We start from the raw sequence: 17212 nt of genomic DNA, 5'->3' as shown, positions 1-17212 counted from the left end.
TATTGTTAGAACCATCCCGGTAGTCGGAGCGTCGTTAAGATTGTTGGAAGGGAGAATCAGATCGAAAAATTTACATAATTACCTTACCGTGTGAAAAAAAAAAAGAAACAAAAAACAGAGGAAAACAGAACCAACCAGAGCTGGAACCAAGCCTAGTCAGTATTCCAGATTTGAGTTGTGATAAATGTTTTTTGTGGCAGAAGACTTCAAAAGTACAAAAGACGAAGAAGCAAACATCCTTCTGATACTGCAGCTTTCTAATCCGACTCTTCCTCTTTCAGTAACAACTTCCACACCGAAGAGGGATCAAAGAAAGATCTGGTTTTCCGATTTCTGAGCAGTGTGTGTCTTTGTTGAGCCCCAGACAAAACCGCCTGCGTGTAGCAGAGTTCAAACATCACAGAGTATTCACCTTCTGCACACACATGGTGCAGCAAATCCAGCTGAAGGCTGCTCTCGTCTCTCGCCACACATACTGTACATGCATTTGTTTGTTTTTTTAAGCCTGGAAGGAGGAGGCACCCAGAAAGAGCCACAGCGAGTGAGCCGTGAAGGGAGGGATTACAAGGAGAGTTCAGCTCTCAACTTGTCCATGTGGATTCGGAGCCGGTTGCTTCTGTTTCACCACATGAAACAGCAGCATGCCATGGAGGAAATAACTCTTTGAATCCCACCCTGCTTTCGTTCCCTGTCGCTCCCTTTCCCCGGACTGGAGTCATGCCCCCGAACCGCGCCGTGGAGGGCTTCCCTCCGTCCGCCCGCGTCTCACTGGAGACATGTTGCAGAGGGGAGCAGAGAGACGTCAGGAGCCGAGGAGCAGAGGAACGCTCGCTGGAGGAAGAGGACAATTAGTGGAAACCGAAGCAGAGGGGCAACTCACAGGAATCACAGAGATGAGTTTACCGACTAACTGTATGTACCTGGCGCCCTCGGTCCAGGATCGCTGCTTCAAAGTGCGGAGCGGGAACATCTGCGGGTCACCGTGCGCCGTCAACCGGCCCATAGACATCGTCCAGAAGCGTAGGCGGTAAGACCGATATGACATCAGTCCAGATGTAGTTGTTACACAACTTCAAAGTGTTGCTACACAATGGAAAGCTGGTTTTTGCACAAATTATATTAATTTATATGAGGAGAAAGATGTGAGTCTTTGGCGTAAAAACATGAACTAAGGTTTATTTTAGGTCATCCACTCAGGGAAGATTTCTACATTGTTATATAAGTTATAAGTTGATTTATTTCAGTAAATTCTCTCAGTGAAGAAATATTTTATAGATTAATTACACACCGTCTAGTGTTTTTAAGGCTTCATGTCAGTTTATATTACGGTGCTTTTCTGACCAGAATATTTTAAAATATACTTTTAATTTGACAAATCTTCCAATTTATTGAAACTGACTGTGATGTTGTATTGTGAAAATTAAGTTTTTTTTATTCCGCAAAGTACTTAGATTTTTTTTCAAGCTTTTTTAAGCACATTCTCAAATAGTAGAAGCATGAATCCTAATCCAAATAAAATGCAACCAGAATCAAACTCTCACATCGACTCTCGCTTCAGAAACGGCTGCTATTGTTTTTCGACACCTATCTCTAAATTATTTCTGTTCAGCACCGACGTTACTTTTGCACCAGCTGTAGATATTCTGGATGTTTTACCTTCACAAGTCTTTGAATCTGTCGGGTTTAAACTGAGGTCAGATTGCTTTAATTTGATTTCCTAAAAATCCGGATGGAGCATTGACTCTCGGCTCCTGTTACCTTTTCATGCGCTTAATCACAGCCTCGCAGAAACTTCCAGGGTTTTGACCCACATAGCCCATCACAAGTCTAAATGCTTTTATCACGGACATGAATATCATATTACTTTGGGGCTTTTAATCTTTTTTTTTTTTTTAAATCAGTTGCTTATTTTTATTGACTTAAAAACAAGCTCCAATATTTTGTTGGAAAGTTGCTTGCAAGTTGTTGTATTTCAAATGTACTATGACCATAAGCAAGGTCAAAATCTTCCCTGGTTTGTTCATCATGGTGGTGGCAGCATTATGCTGTTCGGCTGCACTTCTTCCAGCGGATAAAGTAATGAAAAAGGAGGTTTTTGGGTCAGAGATCTCAAACATGACACGTTCAGAGTGGATAAATCAGGTTGACGTTAAGCTTCTGAATCTCCAACATGATGATAATTTGTGGACTACAGTTAAAAAACAGGGCTGATCCGAGAAACCAGTGGAGTCAAATGAACTGTAGAGAATCAGAATCAAGATTTTCTGCACAAGCAAGGAATTTGACTTCAGCTTAAAGCACTTTCAGTAGAAATGTTCATGTCCAATGATTTTTCTTTTAGATAAAGAAAACGAAAGAAGAGGGCAGTAAAGTAGCTGACAAGTCAGGCCATCAAAGAGACAGCTTGGAGGAAGTTTAAACTCTCCTTAGTGACTGGCTTTTACTAAAAACGCTTTGTAACACTTAAACGTTTGTGTCCAGCATGTGTGGGATTAGCTGCTCTTTTCCTGACTCTAAAGCTCTACAGATCCTGGATAGAGGAAAGGTAAACCCTGAAGATGCTCTCTCCAGACCTAATTGGTCATTCTTGTCCTGTTTTGTGGATGAGTGATGGATAAAGTAAGAACAGACGACCAGCAGCTCCTGTGGATGGTTTTACTTCTCGAGTTTCCACAGGAAGAACAGAGTTTCTGTGCGAGTTTTCTGTGGAAAAGGCCGGTTGAATCACGTCGTTTTGGTCTGTTCCAGTGGCGAAGCGGTGAATCATTTGGACTGATGTGACGATTACTGACATTCTGATTATTAGACAAACAGTCACCAAACTTTTCAGCTTCCAGTAAATAAAACCATGAAGTAATATAGTCATTTAGCAAGGATATTATCACATTCTCCCTCAGGATGATGTCATTCTTGCTGTTTTCATCTCTTATTTTACTAATTTCATTAAGGCATATCAGTATTTACTCTTTATCGTAAAATTAAAACAAGTTTTAAAACTTTTCACCATTTCATGAGGAGAAAGAAGAAATTAAACTTTCATATTACAGTATAACAGAATTAATATAAATATCTAAAACATTAGTTCATAAATTCAGTGCATCTAAATAGTTTTATAACTTTTTAAACTCCTGATCCAAATTATTCTATATTTTAGTCCATCAAGATATTTCATTTCTAATTTATTTTACGTTATACCTGACAGATGATAACGTAAATTTTAAAGGGTTTAGATCCGAACATGGAACCTTGTGGGACTCCACATTTAATGAAGAATCAGTTTGACCTCTGACACTTCATCTGTGAACTTCACAAACTGTTTCCTGTTTAACTGCTCAGCCTTTTATGAACATTATTTCTGCAGTGTTATGAAAGTAAAAATGTAGAATCTGTGTTAGAATATGACTTTTTAAAACCTAACAATCTGTTTTGCAAGCATGATGTCAAACCTGTGCGATTAAAAATCCGTCTGATTCTTTTTTCCTGTTTTTTCCCACAGTGCTTTTTTCCTGTTTTTTCCCACAGTGGCGTTTTGACCGCAGCTTTGGGAAACAGTGTAGAGTTTTTATTGATCTGCATTACATCTTAAATCAGATTCACATGCCTCTTTAATTTTGCTGAGAGGAATAAGAGTCAGTAAATAAGTTATAGAGGTGATGATTTCCAAAGAGTTTCCCAAACTCTCCCAAATACATCAGAACCGAGTAATCCCTTATTTTTGCCATTTAATTTAAACATCATGTTGTTTATGAAAACTCCGACAAGGAGGTAAAACTTACTACCTCCTCAAAAAGGTATTTATTACAGTCCCACAAAAGAAACTAGAATCAAAGCTCATATTTTAGAGCTCCAAATGAAAACTGTAAATCAGGAACTAAAAGTTGAAATTCCTGAAGGTTTTTACTGTATATTAGAAGCACATGGTGGGCAAACTGAAACTAAAGTTGTTGTCAGTGATTGCGGGATGACGACACGTTACTGGGACCAGATGTTTGTCTGCCTCCTTACGAGTCACAGAAGGAAACACTGACTGTGCGGCTGACCTTCCAGAAAGTAATGACGCCATCAGCGGGGAGGTGGGGAAAGGATCAAAGTAACTTTATAATGTCAACCCTGTAATAAAAGGGGAAAAAATCAAGGGCACGCTGCAAACGAATGCTGAGCTGAACATATTTATAGGTACGATGGATTTACCACACGTATCTAATGATGAAGTCGAAGCAGAAAGAGCAGGAGAGTCTGTTTGAAGTGATTCATGCAATCTTTTCCTACATTTTCAGAAAAGGGGAACACGTCATTTTGCTTCTTATTTAGTTAAAGGGGCCGTTGACTGTGTGGAAAAGGATGATTAGTAGCTAATTATTCGCCTACGTGACTTTTAAATTCTCCTTTTTCAAACTGGAGCTGATGTTTTCGATAGTTATTGTGGGAAGTACAGATGTTTGTACCTGAAAGTACCTCTAAGAGTTCAGCTGATGTGTTTGCCTTCAATGTTAAACAGGATAATTCATAAGTTAGTGAGATTTGTCATCAAAAACATAAATGTTTGCATTTCTTCTTTTTATTTCAGAAATTTCATTGTTGCTCTGAGATTGAACTTTTCTTCTCTGACTTTTGTTCTAAACCTAAAGTCATTTTGTTCTTTCAGAAAATCGTAAATATGATAATTTTTAAAGTTTTTTTTTTTTCCAATCATTACAGGGAAAGTCAACAATGTAGGTTGTCTGTAATGATCGGGCCACTTTTAAAACATTTTAAACTTTATAACAAAGAGTTTCTATGAAATAAATCAATTCATTTGAAGGAAACATTTCCATTCTAATCTAATCATGACATTAATTATCAAAGAAATGCAGGTTGACACATTAAGTAAAATCTGAATCACTGACTTCCCATTAAAACTCCAACAACTGAGCAAGTTGCATGACTTCAGGTTCTCCTTATTTTTTTTTAGATTAAAAGAAAATTGAAAAAAAATTTTTTTTCAAAATGTCATCAACTATTTAGCTATATATTAAGCATATTTAGGGGATTTCTTTTTCAAAAGCTGCCTTTATTTCATTACTGACCTTACGGAAGCTCAGTCCTGCCAAAATTGGTGATAAATAAATAAATAAATTGCTTGATAAAGTAATAAATGTGCCAAATAATGCATCCAATGATAATAATAATAATTTTCCCAACTTATTTGATTATGCAGTGTGACAATAATCATTTTCAACTCCATTAATTTAACATTATTTTATTTCTAATATTATTTTGTTAATTAGTTTAATTTTTATTTTTCAAGTTTTACAGTTATCTATTAATTATTTTTTATTTACAGCTACTTTTTTACTATACATTTATTCTCTCTTTTTTTGCCTTTTTGCGGAAACTAAATTAAAAGGACAAAGTAACTTACAGAAAGATGCTTAGATACGCTATAAAATGATGCATACAGGAGCCTTTTTACTCTGCTAAATATTTCCTGTTTTAGTCAGTCAGGAATAACAATATTATTTATTTTTTGTTTGTTTTTTTCTTAGCAGTTGTAGCACTTTCTTCGAATTAAGAAGTTCAGTATTTGGAATTTGTTAAAATCTCATTTCATTGATTATTTTCCAGTAAATTTTTCTTCATCATTACTTTTGTTAGCTCCAAGTTATTTCAGTGACTATTGTGGGTTTTTTGTTTATAACCAGAGAAGTAGCACTACTTTTATCCACGTCTGTAACTCACATTTTCTCCCGTTTCTGCCTCTGATTGCTCTTTTTACTTGCGGACGTGTCTCCTCAGCGATGATGATAAAGACTGAAGTCAGACTCAGAGTTGCTCATTACGTTGTGATTAATCTCTCAGCAGGGATTCCCCATGATAACTAGACTCTGACTCACGCAGTCAGGAGGAGCTCGTCTTCCTGGGAACAAGCAGTTTCGTGTTTTTGACTTTTGCTCTTAAAGTGTAGGTTGACAGAAGCGAGGCAGTGAAGCTGTTGCTCCTCCTGCAGCTGATATCTCAGTCTGAGGCGTTCAGCGCTGCTGTTTCTGAGAAAGTCGTGGTGATTTATGTTGTGTTAGGGCTTTTCTCTGCAAACGTCATGGCAGCTATGCAGTTGATGGTTTATTTCTCTCATGCAAAGCGTAGGGTTGTTAAAAGGTCGTCCAATTTTATGTTTACGTATAGAAGCTGTTGCTTTTTGGCTGCTTGTACAGATTTACAGCAGCGCACACATTCAGGGTAAAAACGTGTAAAAAGGTTTCAAGTGTATTTCTTATGGTAGCGGTAATATCACTCTGCAAAATGGAAAGGAATCCAATTTCTGATTTTACTTAATTCATTCATTTTAATACTTTCCAGGTGTGTAGGAAGAGTTTGATCTAATGTAAAATGAAGGAATTAAGATAAACCCAGTTTTTTTTTTATTAAACTCAGAGGAAGTAAATCAAAGTGCAATCTGTTGATTGACAGGTTATGAGATTGAAAAGATCAGTCGATCAAGGTGCAAAAATTAACGTCAGTTAGGACTGAAACGATGAATCATGATGAATCAATTATTGAAATAATTGTCAACTAATTTACTAATTAATTAATCATTAAGTGAAGTAAACAGACTGAAAAAAGGCAAGTTGCTGAAAGAACAACACATTCAGAGCGGTAACAAAGCCAACATTTTATTAAAAAATAGATTCTTTTTTCATTGAAGATTAAAAAAACGTATTTTTCTGTAAATATTCTCTACTGAGAACTCCACAAGTGGCTTCAATTGGTTAACATTATGTAAAAAAAAAAAAAAAAAAAGTCGTCTATTGAGCATCAAGTTATTCACCGGTTAACCATAAAACAGTCAGCAGATCAGCGATACACTGTGCTGATGTTAAGTCAAACAGAAACAGCTGGACTTTTCACATGTTGATGTTAGAAATATATTTTTTTTAGCTGCAGATTCATCCTTTGCTACAAATGATCCACCATCTACTAAAGGAATGCTGTTACTGCATTTTAGGCAAGAAAAAGTTTATCTTATTATTCATGAAAGGAACTGAATTATTTGTTTAATTGCATCTTTTAATGTATTCAACTAATGTAGTTTCTTGCATACTTTGCAACAACTCCTCCTCACATAAGGAGCTTAACCACGAGGAAGTGAAATGATCTCATCTTTCATGACCAAAATGACAGATAAATGTGGAGCCACGTCTGGTTTGACTGACACCGACTCTCACCTGAGATCTTTTGACCCTTGCAGCAGCAGAGAAAGGAAAGCTGACCTTTGACACTGACGCAGCAGGTCGCCCCGCCCTCTGAGAGCTTCACCGCTTGCCAACATGCCACAACCTAACACACATGCAGTCTACATGAGGTCAAAAGTCAAACCTGTCGGTGGTGTGGGAAGGTGGAGTCACGTCGGCAGACGAAGTCGTGCTCTGAGATGATGAGTCATCTCTGATTATCATCATCTCTCTGCAGCTCTTGCTGCTCTCTCATATATTCTCGAAGTGCAGGCAGATTCCCTGCAGCTCCTGTGACGAATTTTCTGCGGGAGTGATTTAATAGCTCATATCTGGCTCATGTCAGTCCAGTTTCTGTACCAAAGAGATGCAGTACTGGGAAAAAGTATTTTTCCGCTTACAGATTCCTTCTTTTTGTTTTGTGTTCGCTGATCATCAATTAAACATTTATGCTTGGATGATCTGAGTTCATGTTTGCAGTTTTCAAATCAAGATTTCACATTTTGGAAAAGAAAAAACATGCAAACCAACCTGACCTTATGTCAGGTTGGTTTGGAAAAAGTGAGACTAAGCACATTTTTTGTCATTTTATTGTTTGAAACAAAAGCCACAAAGAAATGAATGTTATTCATTTTTCTTTTAAATATTTGTGCAAATGCTGGACTGAATTATGCCTTGCTGCAAACAATATTTCTTTATATTTACGGACAAAATATGCTCAATTTAAAGTCTAGATTTTTAATAATCTGTCAGTGTAATTTGTTCTCAGGTCTTCTGGAAATCTTTTTTGTGGCTGTAATTATTGCATCAACTAATGATAGAAGTAGATTCATTTATATATTTTAATTTTTAAAGAAACTCACCTGCTGCTTCTTCAAGTATAATGACTCACAATTTGTTCAAATATTGCATTTCTGAGCTCTGTCAAACCCAGAAGGTTTTAGAAATGACCTCACAGTTTTCACCTCAGCCTCAAACTTCTTTTCCATACATAGTCGGGTCATTTATATTCAATATGCATGTCAACAAACTGTAATTAGTTGTGTTCACAGCTTAGAAATTAAACAGTGAGCGGCACTTGGTGTTCCCTGTTGGAGTTATTTACTGCTGCCTCCTTTCTATTTGGCTCTCTTACTGTAAACTGTTGTTATTCTTCTCCACTCCGATGCCACGAATCCCTTCAGTTTCCTCTTTAAGCAGACATGATCTTAAACCCACAAAGACCCTATCTGCTGTTTTCTTTTTTCTGTGAAGCCACCCGTCCGTTCCGGGTTTTTGACCCGAGGTGACGGCTGACGGGAAATATTGACGTGACAATGGCTGTTCCCTGGCCTCGCTCCCAAATCATTTCCAATTCGCAGTTAGAGCCTCATCCTGCAGAACCGCAGAGTTTCCCCCCCGGAGTCTTTCTCCTCCGGTCCTACAAACAAACACGTCTCAACAGAAATCCCACAAGCCGAGCCAGCTGGTTTCTTTTTGATTTAATTCATATGGCATCAATTTTGTAAAACTTTTTGGTCTCTGTTATGGTGTAAAAACAAAACTGCAGCGAGCGGAGCGTTGGGCCGGGAATAATTTCAGGCCTGCGAGGCAGCGGGTCGATTGACATTTCAGTGACAAGCCACGAAACTCTAACTGACGTCAGCAGACGAGCGTTATTGTGTTTCTGTCACTGTGCTGTTGGGTATTGCTGATGGAAGAGTGGACTGGAGTGCTATCCTGACATCTCTGCAACTCCAGGAATGATGATCCACTCTGGGGCAAATTAACGCCCAGCAAAGCAGCCTTGTTCTCTCATTTTCTACCCGGGGAGCAGCAGGCGAGAAGCGCCGAGTTTTGATGAGCGATTAAGCAAGGCGTCCACATGAGGCCCGGTCCCACGCTGTCAGTCACAGGTGAATTTTATCACCGACGTAGTCGTGAGGGGTCCGCGTACACAGCGGGACGCCAGGTAGGAACCGGGGAACTGAGGGAACTGTTCAGTTTTTGTCAAAACATAAATATAAGTCCTTGCATCGTTTAAATAATAGAGACCAAGTTTATTATATATGATGGAAGTTCCTGCAATTTCCCTTGATGATGAGGAAAATTATTTAAAGTTTTATAGTGAATTCCCAACTTACGATGTAAATAAACTGGAAAGTGTAGGTGGGAGTTTTGATAATACACGTTTTCTTTGTTTTTTGAAGACATGTAAGGACTGATGTTTTAGTTTTTTTCTATTTTGTTATATTGTGAAAACTTAAATGAACTAAAGTGAAAAGTAATATTAATAAGTGGGGCTTTGTGTCTCTGCTGCAGGTCTTTTTACTTGAAGTACAAAATCATATTTATGTTTCTGCTTTCTTGGTTTTATTTGAATCGTTTTATGTAAAGTTTGCTGATTTTGGGAGCATTTTGTGGACAGTCTGTTAGGACTGAATGAACAAAGTATTGAGTTAAGAAACTGGACTTCATCCAAAGTAACTTGGATCAGAACTGATGCAGGATGAAGTCCCAATCTGGTCCTGCACTGTGTGCTTTATATCCTTCTGACAAAAAGACAAATATGTTTAATTCTTATTTTATTACATTTTTTGTTTTACTAAACTTCATTTCTTTCACTGTACTTCCTCCTGTTTGGTATAAAATCGTAGAGTAGTTCCTCTAATGCCAGAAGTGAGTCTTTTCTCTAGACCTGGATGGACTGATGGATGAAAATGTTTTGGTATTTATGGTAATGAGATTTTAAGAAGTATTTTTTTTATATTTGGCGGTTCAGGCTGGATTATGGCAGGATTTACTGAACTTCCTGTTTCTGCAGAGAGAAAAATAATAGTAGATAAGCCTGAGAAAAATTATCTGATTTCATTTTCAACACTATTAATTCAACACTATACCCATTTTATCTTACATTTTATTTTCCAGTCTGGATTTTTTTAATTTAATTTGTTTTTTATTTAAATATATGTTCCTATTTTTCATATTCTGTATCTATTAAATAAGGTTTTTTATTTAGTCTTACTGTTTTATTGATATTACACTTCATACAACAACAAGCAATATATATTCCCATCTAACAACTTAATAACAATTTGCAATCCTTCTTTTTATTTTTAAATGTATTAAAAGAGAGAAAAAACAAAACAAAAAACCTGCATATGATTGAACCAAAGAATTGTAGCAGGAAAAAGTACAGAAACGTTTTTACTTTGGAAGTGGGGTGATAAATTTACTCTTACTTTTTAATCATACATTGGTTTATTTTCTCATCTAATATTTCCTTTTTGCATTTCCTCAACATATTATCTTGTGCGCACATTAAACTACACCGTCTATAAATGTTCATATTGTCTGACAGATCATATAATGAGCTAAATATTTACTCAGTACAAACTTTATATACGTTTCTTTCTTTCCTGTTTTGTGTTTAAAGATGTATCTGTATGGATGGTGATTGATTCTTAGTTGCTTTTGCTTTTTCCCTAAAAAAGTTTCCATTCAAAACTTTGTTTAGACCATATTCAGAGCAGAATGTCTGTAAGTGCTGAGTGACAGTTATTTATTTAACTTTAGCCTGATTCCTTTCTTTGCAGATTCAGCCAGCATTTTGTTGAATTCAACACTGATTTAGTCAGTTAGAGTCAGTCATGACGGTGAACCTCAGTTCCTAACATGATGAAATCACATAAGCACATATGAGACCCCTCCATGCCGACATTGTCTGCATCTTGTCGTGTCCTGCTGATCAGAGATGTGATTGGCTGCTTCTGAACTAATTAGGGAAGGAAGTGGCGCACTCGTTCCTCACCTCCAGCCTCGATCACCCTGCGCTGAACGCCTCCAATTAGTGCCATATGTGCATGATTAGAGGAGCGCTCTGAGCTGGTCCTGTTGCTGGGCAAAGACGCTGCGTCTGTGTGAGTCTGTGCGTGTGTTTGAGTGTGTGTTGTTGGCCCAAACGAGCCTTTCCAGTTGTGTACCAGTGTGATGCCAGGTTGTTTGATTTTTGGGTCGATGCGAGAGCCAAATCTAGATCTCTGCTGCTGGGGCCTGTAATTACACACACACTGCTTCTCTCTGAGTGCGTGTGTGTGTGTGTGAGTGGTTTGTCCTGGTGCGTTACCCCTTTCAACCAGAATCTAATGATGTTAATGCTGATCAGCCACTGTATGGATTCCTGCCTCGCTGGAGGCGCAGAGCTAATCGCTGCAGATATGATCGATACCCATCCTGAGGAGCAAATCAACCTTTGAGGCAAACTCCAAAAAGTTTAACCTCTACAGCTCCACTGAGTCAAATCCACAAACAGCAACCTTTTATATGTAAGATTTAGAGCATGTGTGTCAAACTCGAGGCCCGGGGGCCAAAAGTGGCCCACAGCAGCTTTTTAGGTGGCCCTCTATAATCCAAATTATATCAATAAATCCCTCCAGTTTTTCACAGACCTGTAAAATTCACACAAAATCAACAGAATCCCACATCTTTTTCTGATTTCTACAGCAATTTTTTGTGAAAATGGCCAGAAACATTGGCTTTTAGTGACTGCTGCCTCAGCCTTACTTGATATCATAGACTGTATCTGATACAGCAATTAATAAAAAACATCATACATTAGCTCAACTATAAGAAAACTTGCTTACAAATATATATATTTTTTGCACACAAAATCTGTGATTTTAATAGCAATAAAAAACACAAAAACAATCAGTGTAAAAAGATGTTCAATATTAAATTTTTAGAGACACTTATTGAGTTCTGAAACAACTATTTATTAACATCTTAAATTAATAGGTTTCATCAATACATTCTGGCACACCGGCCCTTTAAGAACATTTAGAGTTTTGATATGTCCCAAATGAAACTGAGTTTGACGCCCCTGATTTAGAGTCACAATGCAGACATGTCTGGTAAATGGACTTAAAGTTTTATCATAATATTTTGTGGTACATTTACAATTAAAGTAACAAGAAAAGATATGTATTCCATCTCTTTCATATTACACAAATACCGCTCTTGAAAAACACATCTATTTTTATAAGCATGGATAATAAATCAATAACAATATCATGATAGAAACATATCAATAGATTAGTCTGATAAAATATTCAATAATTTCACTGAACTCCGATTCAGAACCGCACAGCATTCTGGGAGATGTAGTCAGAGGAAAGGCTTTAGCTGCTCAACCTTTCATGGCTAACTAAGCTAGGTTGGTGGGCTCAACTAGCTCTCCTACTCTTTTGTTTCCTAGCAACGATCTGTTGAGTAACTTGTGGTTGCCTAGCAACGAGCTGTTGAGTAACTTTTTGATTTTGCCACTGTGCCTCATAACTGCTTAAAGATAAAAAAGCAAAACGCTGTGGAGTGAAAACTGTAAAGGTTTGGCAGAATTTTAAATGTTTAAAACAAAAAATGTAATCAATAATTATTGATTTTGACTAATATGAAACGCTGACATAATGATACACGTATCAACCATTTATAAGATGCTTCTTTAGGACACCAGTCACATAAATAAGTGTGATTTCTGCCACTAAACTGCTGACAGTGCCATATTTTCATATTTATTACAGTGGAGAAAAAGTGAGAATAAATACAGACAGTATTTTTAAACATCATAATGTTAAATTCAAGATTCTGACCATGACAAGAAATGTATCAAGATAAATGGATTAAATGGAATAAATGTCTCTGGATTCAAGGATTTGAAAGTACATGATAAATATACTAAAATAATTTTAAACATGGAAAATATTCCATGACTTTGTTTTTTCATTCCTTGATTAAAAATAGCATCTATTTACCTTCTTACCTATATGGAGTCTTGTTTCTGTAAATCCATATTATCGATTTAAAAATACTAGTTCCACAGGCAGATTATTTAATTTATAACAAGACATTTTCCCATGTTATAAATGGAATAATCTGCCAGTGAAACAAGCTATTTTTCATCAATATTAAAAAATGATTTACTTAAAACACTGTATCTATATCTTGATGAAAACTGGAAGATATTTGCAATAAAACCAGGAAAAAATACATGGTTAGATTTTGTGTTTTTGCAGTGTGTCTATCTATTGGCTCATTGGCGTAAAGGAGGAGGAGGCCGGAATAAAACCCACAACTTTCTGATTGCGTTAAAACACAGTTTCCCGTCTTTCCATCAATCTATCCATCTGTTCATCCAGCCATCTGTTTTTTTATCCAAATTATCTGTCTGTTATTCCATGTTTTTATTTTTTCCTTCCATAATTTCTCCAGTTTTTGTAAAACTGATTAAGTTTGAGTCAAATATAGAATTTCACATGGAAAATAAAGAGAAAAAAAATGTGATTCCTATCACTCAGCTGCTTTAAGACAAAGCATCTTTGTTTGGATGTTTTTCTTTATTTTGAACTGGATTTGCTTATAATGATCTACTCTGATGATATACTACAGATCCAGATTTTTAAACACTGAAAGTTGTATTTTTCCAACTCTTCCCTTCATTTTAAACTGAAATAAATTAGTAATAATACCAGAATATGGATTGTTGATCCTTATAAAACCAAATCCTTTGTTTTTAAACCTCGGTCGTCTGCTCTTTTCTGAGGCAGGAGTCGATCCTCCGCCTTTAAGTCAGAGGTGACTGAAAAATAATAAATACCCCAGCTGCTGCGACTGGCTGCGCCGCTCCACTCCTGTCGGCTATATTTAGAGCTGCTCTGTGATCAGATGTTGATGTTGGACACAAGCTGCCCGCTCCGTCTGAACGGAAAGCCGCAGTAGATCGGTCAGGTTAATAGAAAGAGCAGCCGGCCTTTTATGGAAGTTTGCAGGTACGTCAAACACCCAAACGAATCGAGTTCATCTGTTCATCTCCCAGCACGGAGCAAGCTGGTTTGTATGACCTATAATTATTATTAGCAATATCTAAAAAATATCAAAGACAATCACAAATCTGGTAGCATCCATGTTTGGTGTTTTTTAGTAGAAAAGAAACATAAAATCCCTGGAAAAGTTCAGTTTTCCCCAAGATGAACAGCATTTTGATCTGTTCTTTACCTGGAAGATGAGGAAATTTTTTTTTTTTTTTTTTAATAAGATGGAATAATCTGTAAGTAGAAAACAACAGGTACTTAGAAAAGTATCAGTATTTTATAATTCACATAATTTCATGTTAAAATAAAGGAAAAAATAAATGGATGATGAAAGGAAAGAAAAGGAGGAATGAAAGGGAACAAATGAGAAAAACAAGTAAGAAAACTTGGAAGTTAAAAATAAAAAGTAGATAAGAATAAAATATTGAAATATTGAAAAGTTAGAATTAAAAATGNTTTTTTTATATTTGGCGGTTCAGGCTGGATTATGGCAGGATTTACTGAACTTCCTGTTTCTGCAGAGAGAAAAATAATAGTAGATAAGCCTGAGAAAAATTATCTGATTTCATTTTCAACACTATTAATTCAACACTATACCCATTTTATCTTACATTTTATTTTCCAGTCTGGATTTTTTTAATTTAATTTGTTTCTTATTTAAATATATTTTCCTGTTTTTCATATTCTGTATCTATTAAATAAGGTTTTTTATTTAGTCTTACTGTTTTATTGATATTGCACTTCATACAACAACAAGCAATATATATTCCCATCTAACAACTTAATAACAATTTGCAATCCTTCTTTTTATTTTTAAATGTATTAAAAGAGAGAAAAAACAAAACGAAAAACCTGCATATGATTGAACCAAAGAATTGTAGCAGGAAAAAGTACAGAAACGTTTTTACTTTGGAAGTGGGGTGATAAATTTACTCTTACTTTTTAATCATACATTGGTTTATTTTCTCATCTAATATTTCCTTTTTGCATTTCCTCAACATATTATCTTGTGCGCACATTAAACTACACCGTCTATAAATGTTCATATTGTCTGACAGATCATATAATGAGCTAAATATTTACTCACTGTACAAACTTTATATACGTTTCTTTCTTTCCTGTTTTGTGTTTAAAGATGTATCTGTATGGATGGTGATTGATTCTTAGTTGCTTTTGCTTTTTCCCTAAAAAAGTTTTCATTCAAAACTTTGTTTAGACCATATTCAGAGCAGAATGTCTGTAAGTGCTGAGTGACAGTTATTTATTTAACTTTAGCCTGATTCCTTTCTTTGCAGATTCAGCCAGCATTTTGTTGAATTCAACACTGATTTAGTCAGTTAGAGTCAGTCATGACGGTGAACCTCAGTTCCTAACATGATGAAATCACATAAGCACATATGAGACCCCTCCATGCCGACATTGTCTGCATCTTGTCGTGTCCTGCTGATCAGAGATGTGATTGGCTGCTTCTGAACTAATTAGGGAAGGAAGTGGCGCACTCGTTCCTCACCTCCAGCCTCGATCACCCTGCGCTGAACGCCTCCAATTAGTGCCATATGTGCATGATTAGAGGAGCGCTCTGAGCTGGTCCTGTTGCTGGGCAAAGACGCTGCGTCTGTGTGAGTCTGTGCGTGTGTTTGAGTGTGTGTTGTTGGCCCAAACGAGCCTTTCCAGTTGTGTACCAGTGTGATGCCGGGTTGTTTGATTTTTGGGTCGATGCGAGAGCCAAATCTAGATCTCTGCTGCTGGGGCCTGTAATTACACACACACTGCTTCTCTCTGAGTGCGTGTGTGTGTGTGTGAGTGGTTTGTCCTGGTGCGTTACCCCTTTCAACCAGAATCTAATGATGTTAATGCTGATCAGCCACTGTATGGATTCCTGCCTCGCTGGAGGCGCAGAGCTAATCGCTGCAGATATGATCGATACCCATCCTGAGGAGCAAATCAACCTTTGAGGCAAACTCCAAAAAGTTTAACCTCTACAGCTCCACTGAGTCAAATCCACAAACAGCAACCTTTTATATGTAAGATTTAGAGCATGTGTGTCAAACTCGAGGCCCGGGGGCCAAAAGTGGCCCACAGCAGCTTTTTAGGTGGCCCTCTGTAATCCAAATTATATCAATAAATCCCTCCAGTTTTTCACAGACCTGTAAAATTCACACAAAATCAACAGAATCCCACATCTTTTTCTGATTTCTACAGCAATTTTTTGTGAAAATGGCCAGAAACATTGGCTTTTAGTGACTGCTGCCTCAGCCTTACTTGATATCATAGACTGTATCTGATACAGCAATTAATAAAAAACATCATACATTAGCTCAACTATAAGAAAACTTGCTTACAAATATATATATTTTTTGCACACAAAATCTGTGATTTTAATAGCAATAAAAAACACAAAAACAATCAGTGTAAAAAGATGTTCAATATTAAATTTTTAGAGACAGTTATTGAATTCTGAAACAACTATTTATTAATATCTTAAATTAATAGGTTTTATCAATACATTCTGGCACACCGGCCGGCCCTTTAAGAACATTTAGAGTTTTGATATGTCCCAAATGAAACTGAGTTTGACGCCCCTGATTTAGAGTCACAATGCAGACATGTCTGGTAAATGGACTTAAAGTTTTATCATAATATTTTGTGGTACATTTACAATTAAAGTAACAAGAAAAGATATGTATTCCATCTCTTTCATATTACACAAATACCGCTCTTGAAAAACACATCTATTTTTATAAGCATGGATAATAAATCAATAACAATATCATGATAGAAACATATCAATAGATTAGTCTGATAAAATATTCAATAATTTCACTGAACTCCGATTCAGAACCGCACAGCATTCTGGGAGATGTAGTCAGAGGAAAGGCTTTAGCTGCTCAACCTTTCATGGCTAACTAAGCTAGGTTGGTGGGCTCAACTAGCTCTCCTACTCTTTTGTTTCCTAGCAACGATCTGTTGAGTAACTTGTGGTTGCCTAGCAACGAGCTGTTGAGTAACTTTTTGATTTTGCCACTGTGCCTCATAACTGCTTAAAGATAAAAAAGCAAAACGCTGTGGAGTGAAAACTGTAAAGGTTTGGCAGAATTTTAAATGTTTAAAACAAAAAATGTAATCAATAATTATTGATTTTGACTAATATGAAACGCTGAC

The 17212-nt window shown here is 36.6% G+C and overlaps 1 protein-coding gene across 6 annotated transcripts in view; it reads left to right on the top strand.

The window, feature by feature from the left end:
* LOC103143832 (cAMP-specific 3',5'-cyclic phosphodiesterase 4C) overlaps positions 1-17212 on the top strand; it is a 138402-nt gene that overhangs the window by 90059 nt on the left and 31131 nt on the right. The window contains exon 1 of one of the 6 annotated variants that reach the window (XM_016675545.1): positions 118-1027. The exons of 4 other annotated variants lie outside the window; for them this stretch is intronic. In XM_016675545.1, the coding sequence (XP_016531031.1) occupies positions 777-1027 (251 nt within the window). In that variant the 5' untranslated portion in view covers positions 118-776. Of the gene's footprint in view, positions 1-117; positions 1028-17212 lie in introns of those variants that run through there. One more of the 6 variants, XM_016675546.1, reaches the window with a different exon arrangement.

Source organism: Poecilia formosa, unplaced genomic scaffold (genome assembly GCF_000485575.1).
Source record: "Poecilia formosa unplaced genomic scaffold, Poecilia_formosa-5.1.2 Scaffold116, whole genome shotgun sequence".
Classification (NCBI taxonomy): Eukaryota; Metazoa; Chordata; class Actinopteri; order Cyprinodontiformes; family Poeciliidae; genus Poecilia; species Poecilia formosa.
Note: the sequence above shows the minus strand (reverse complement) of the source record. Positions and strands in the feature narration are given on the sequence as shown.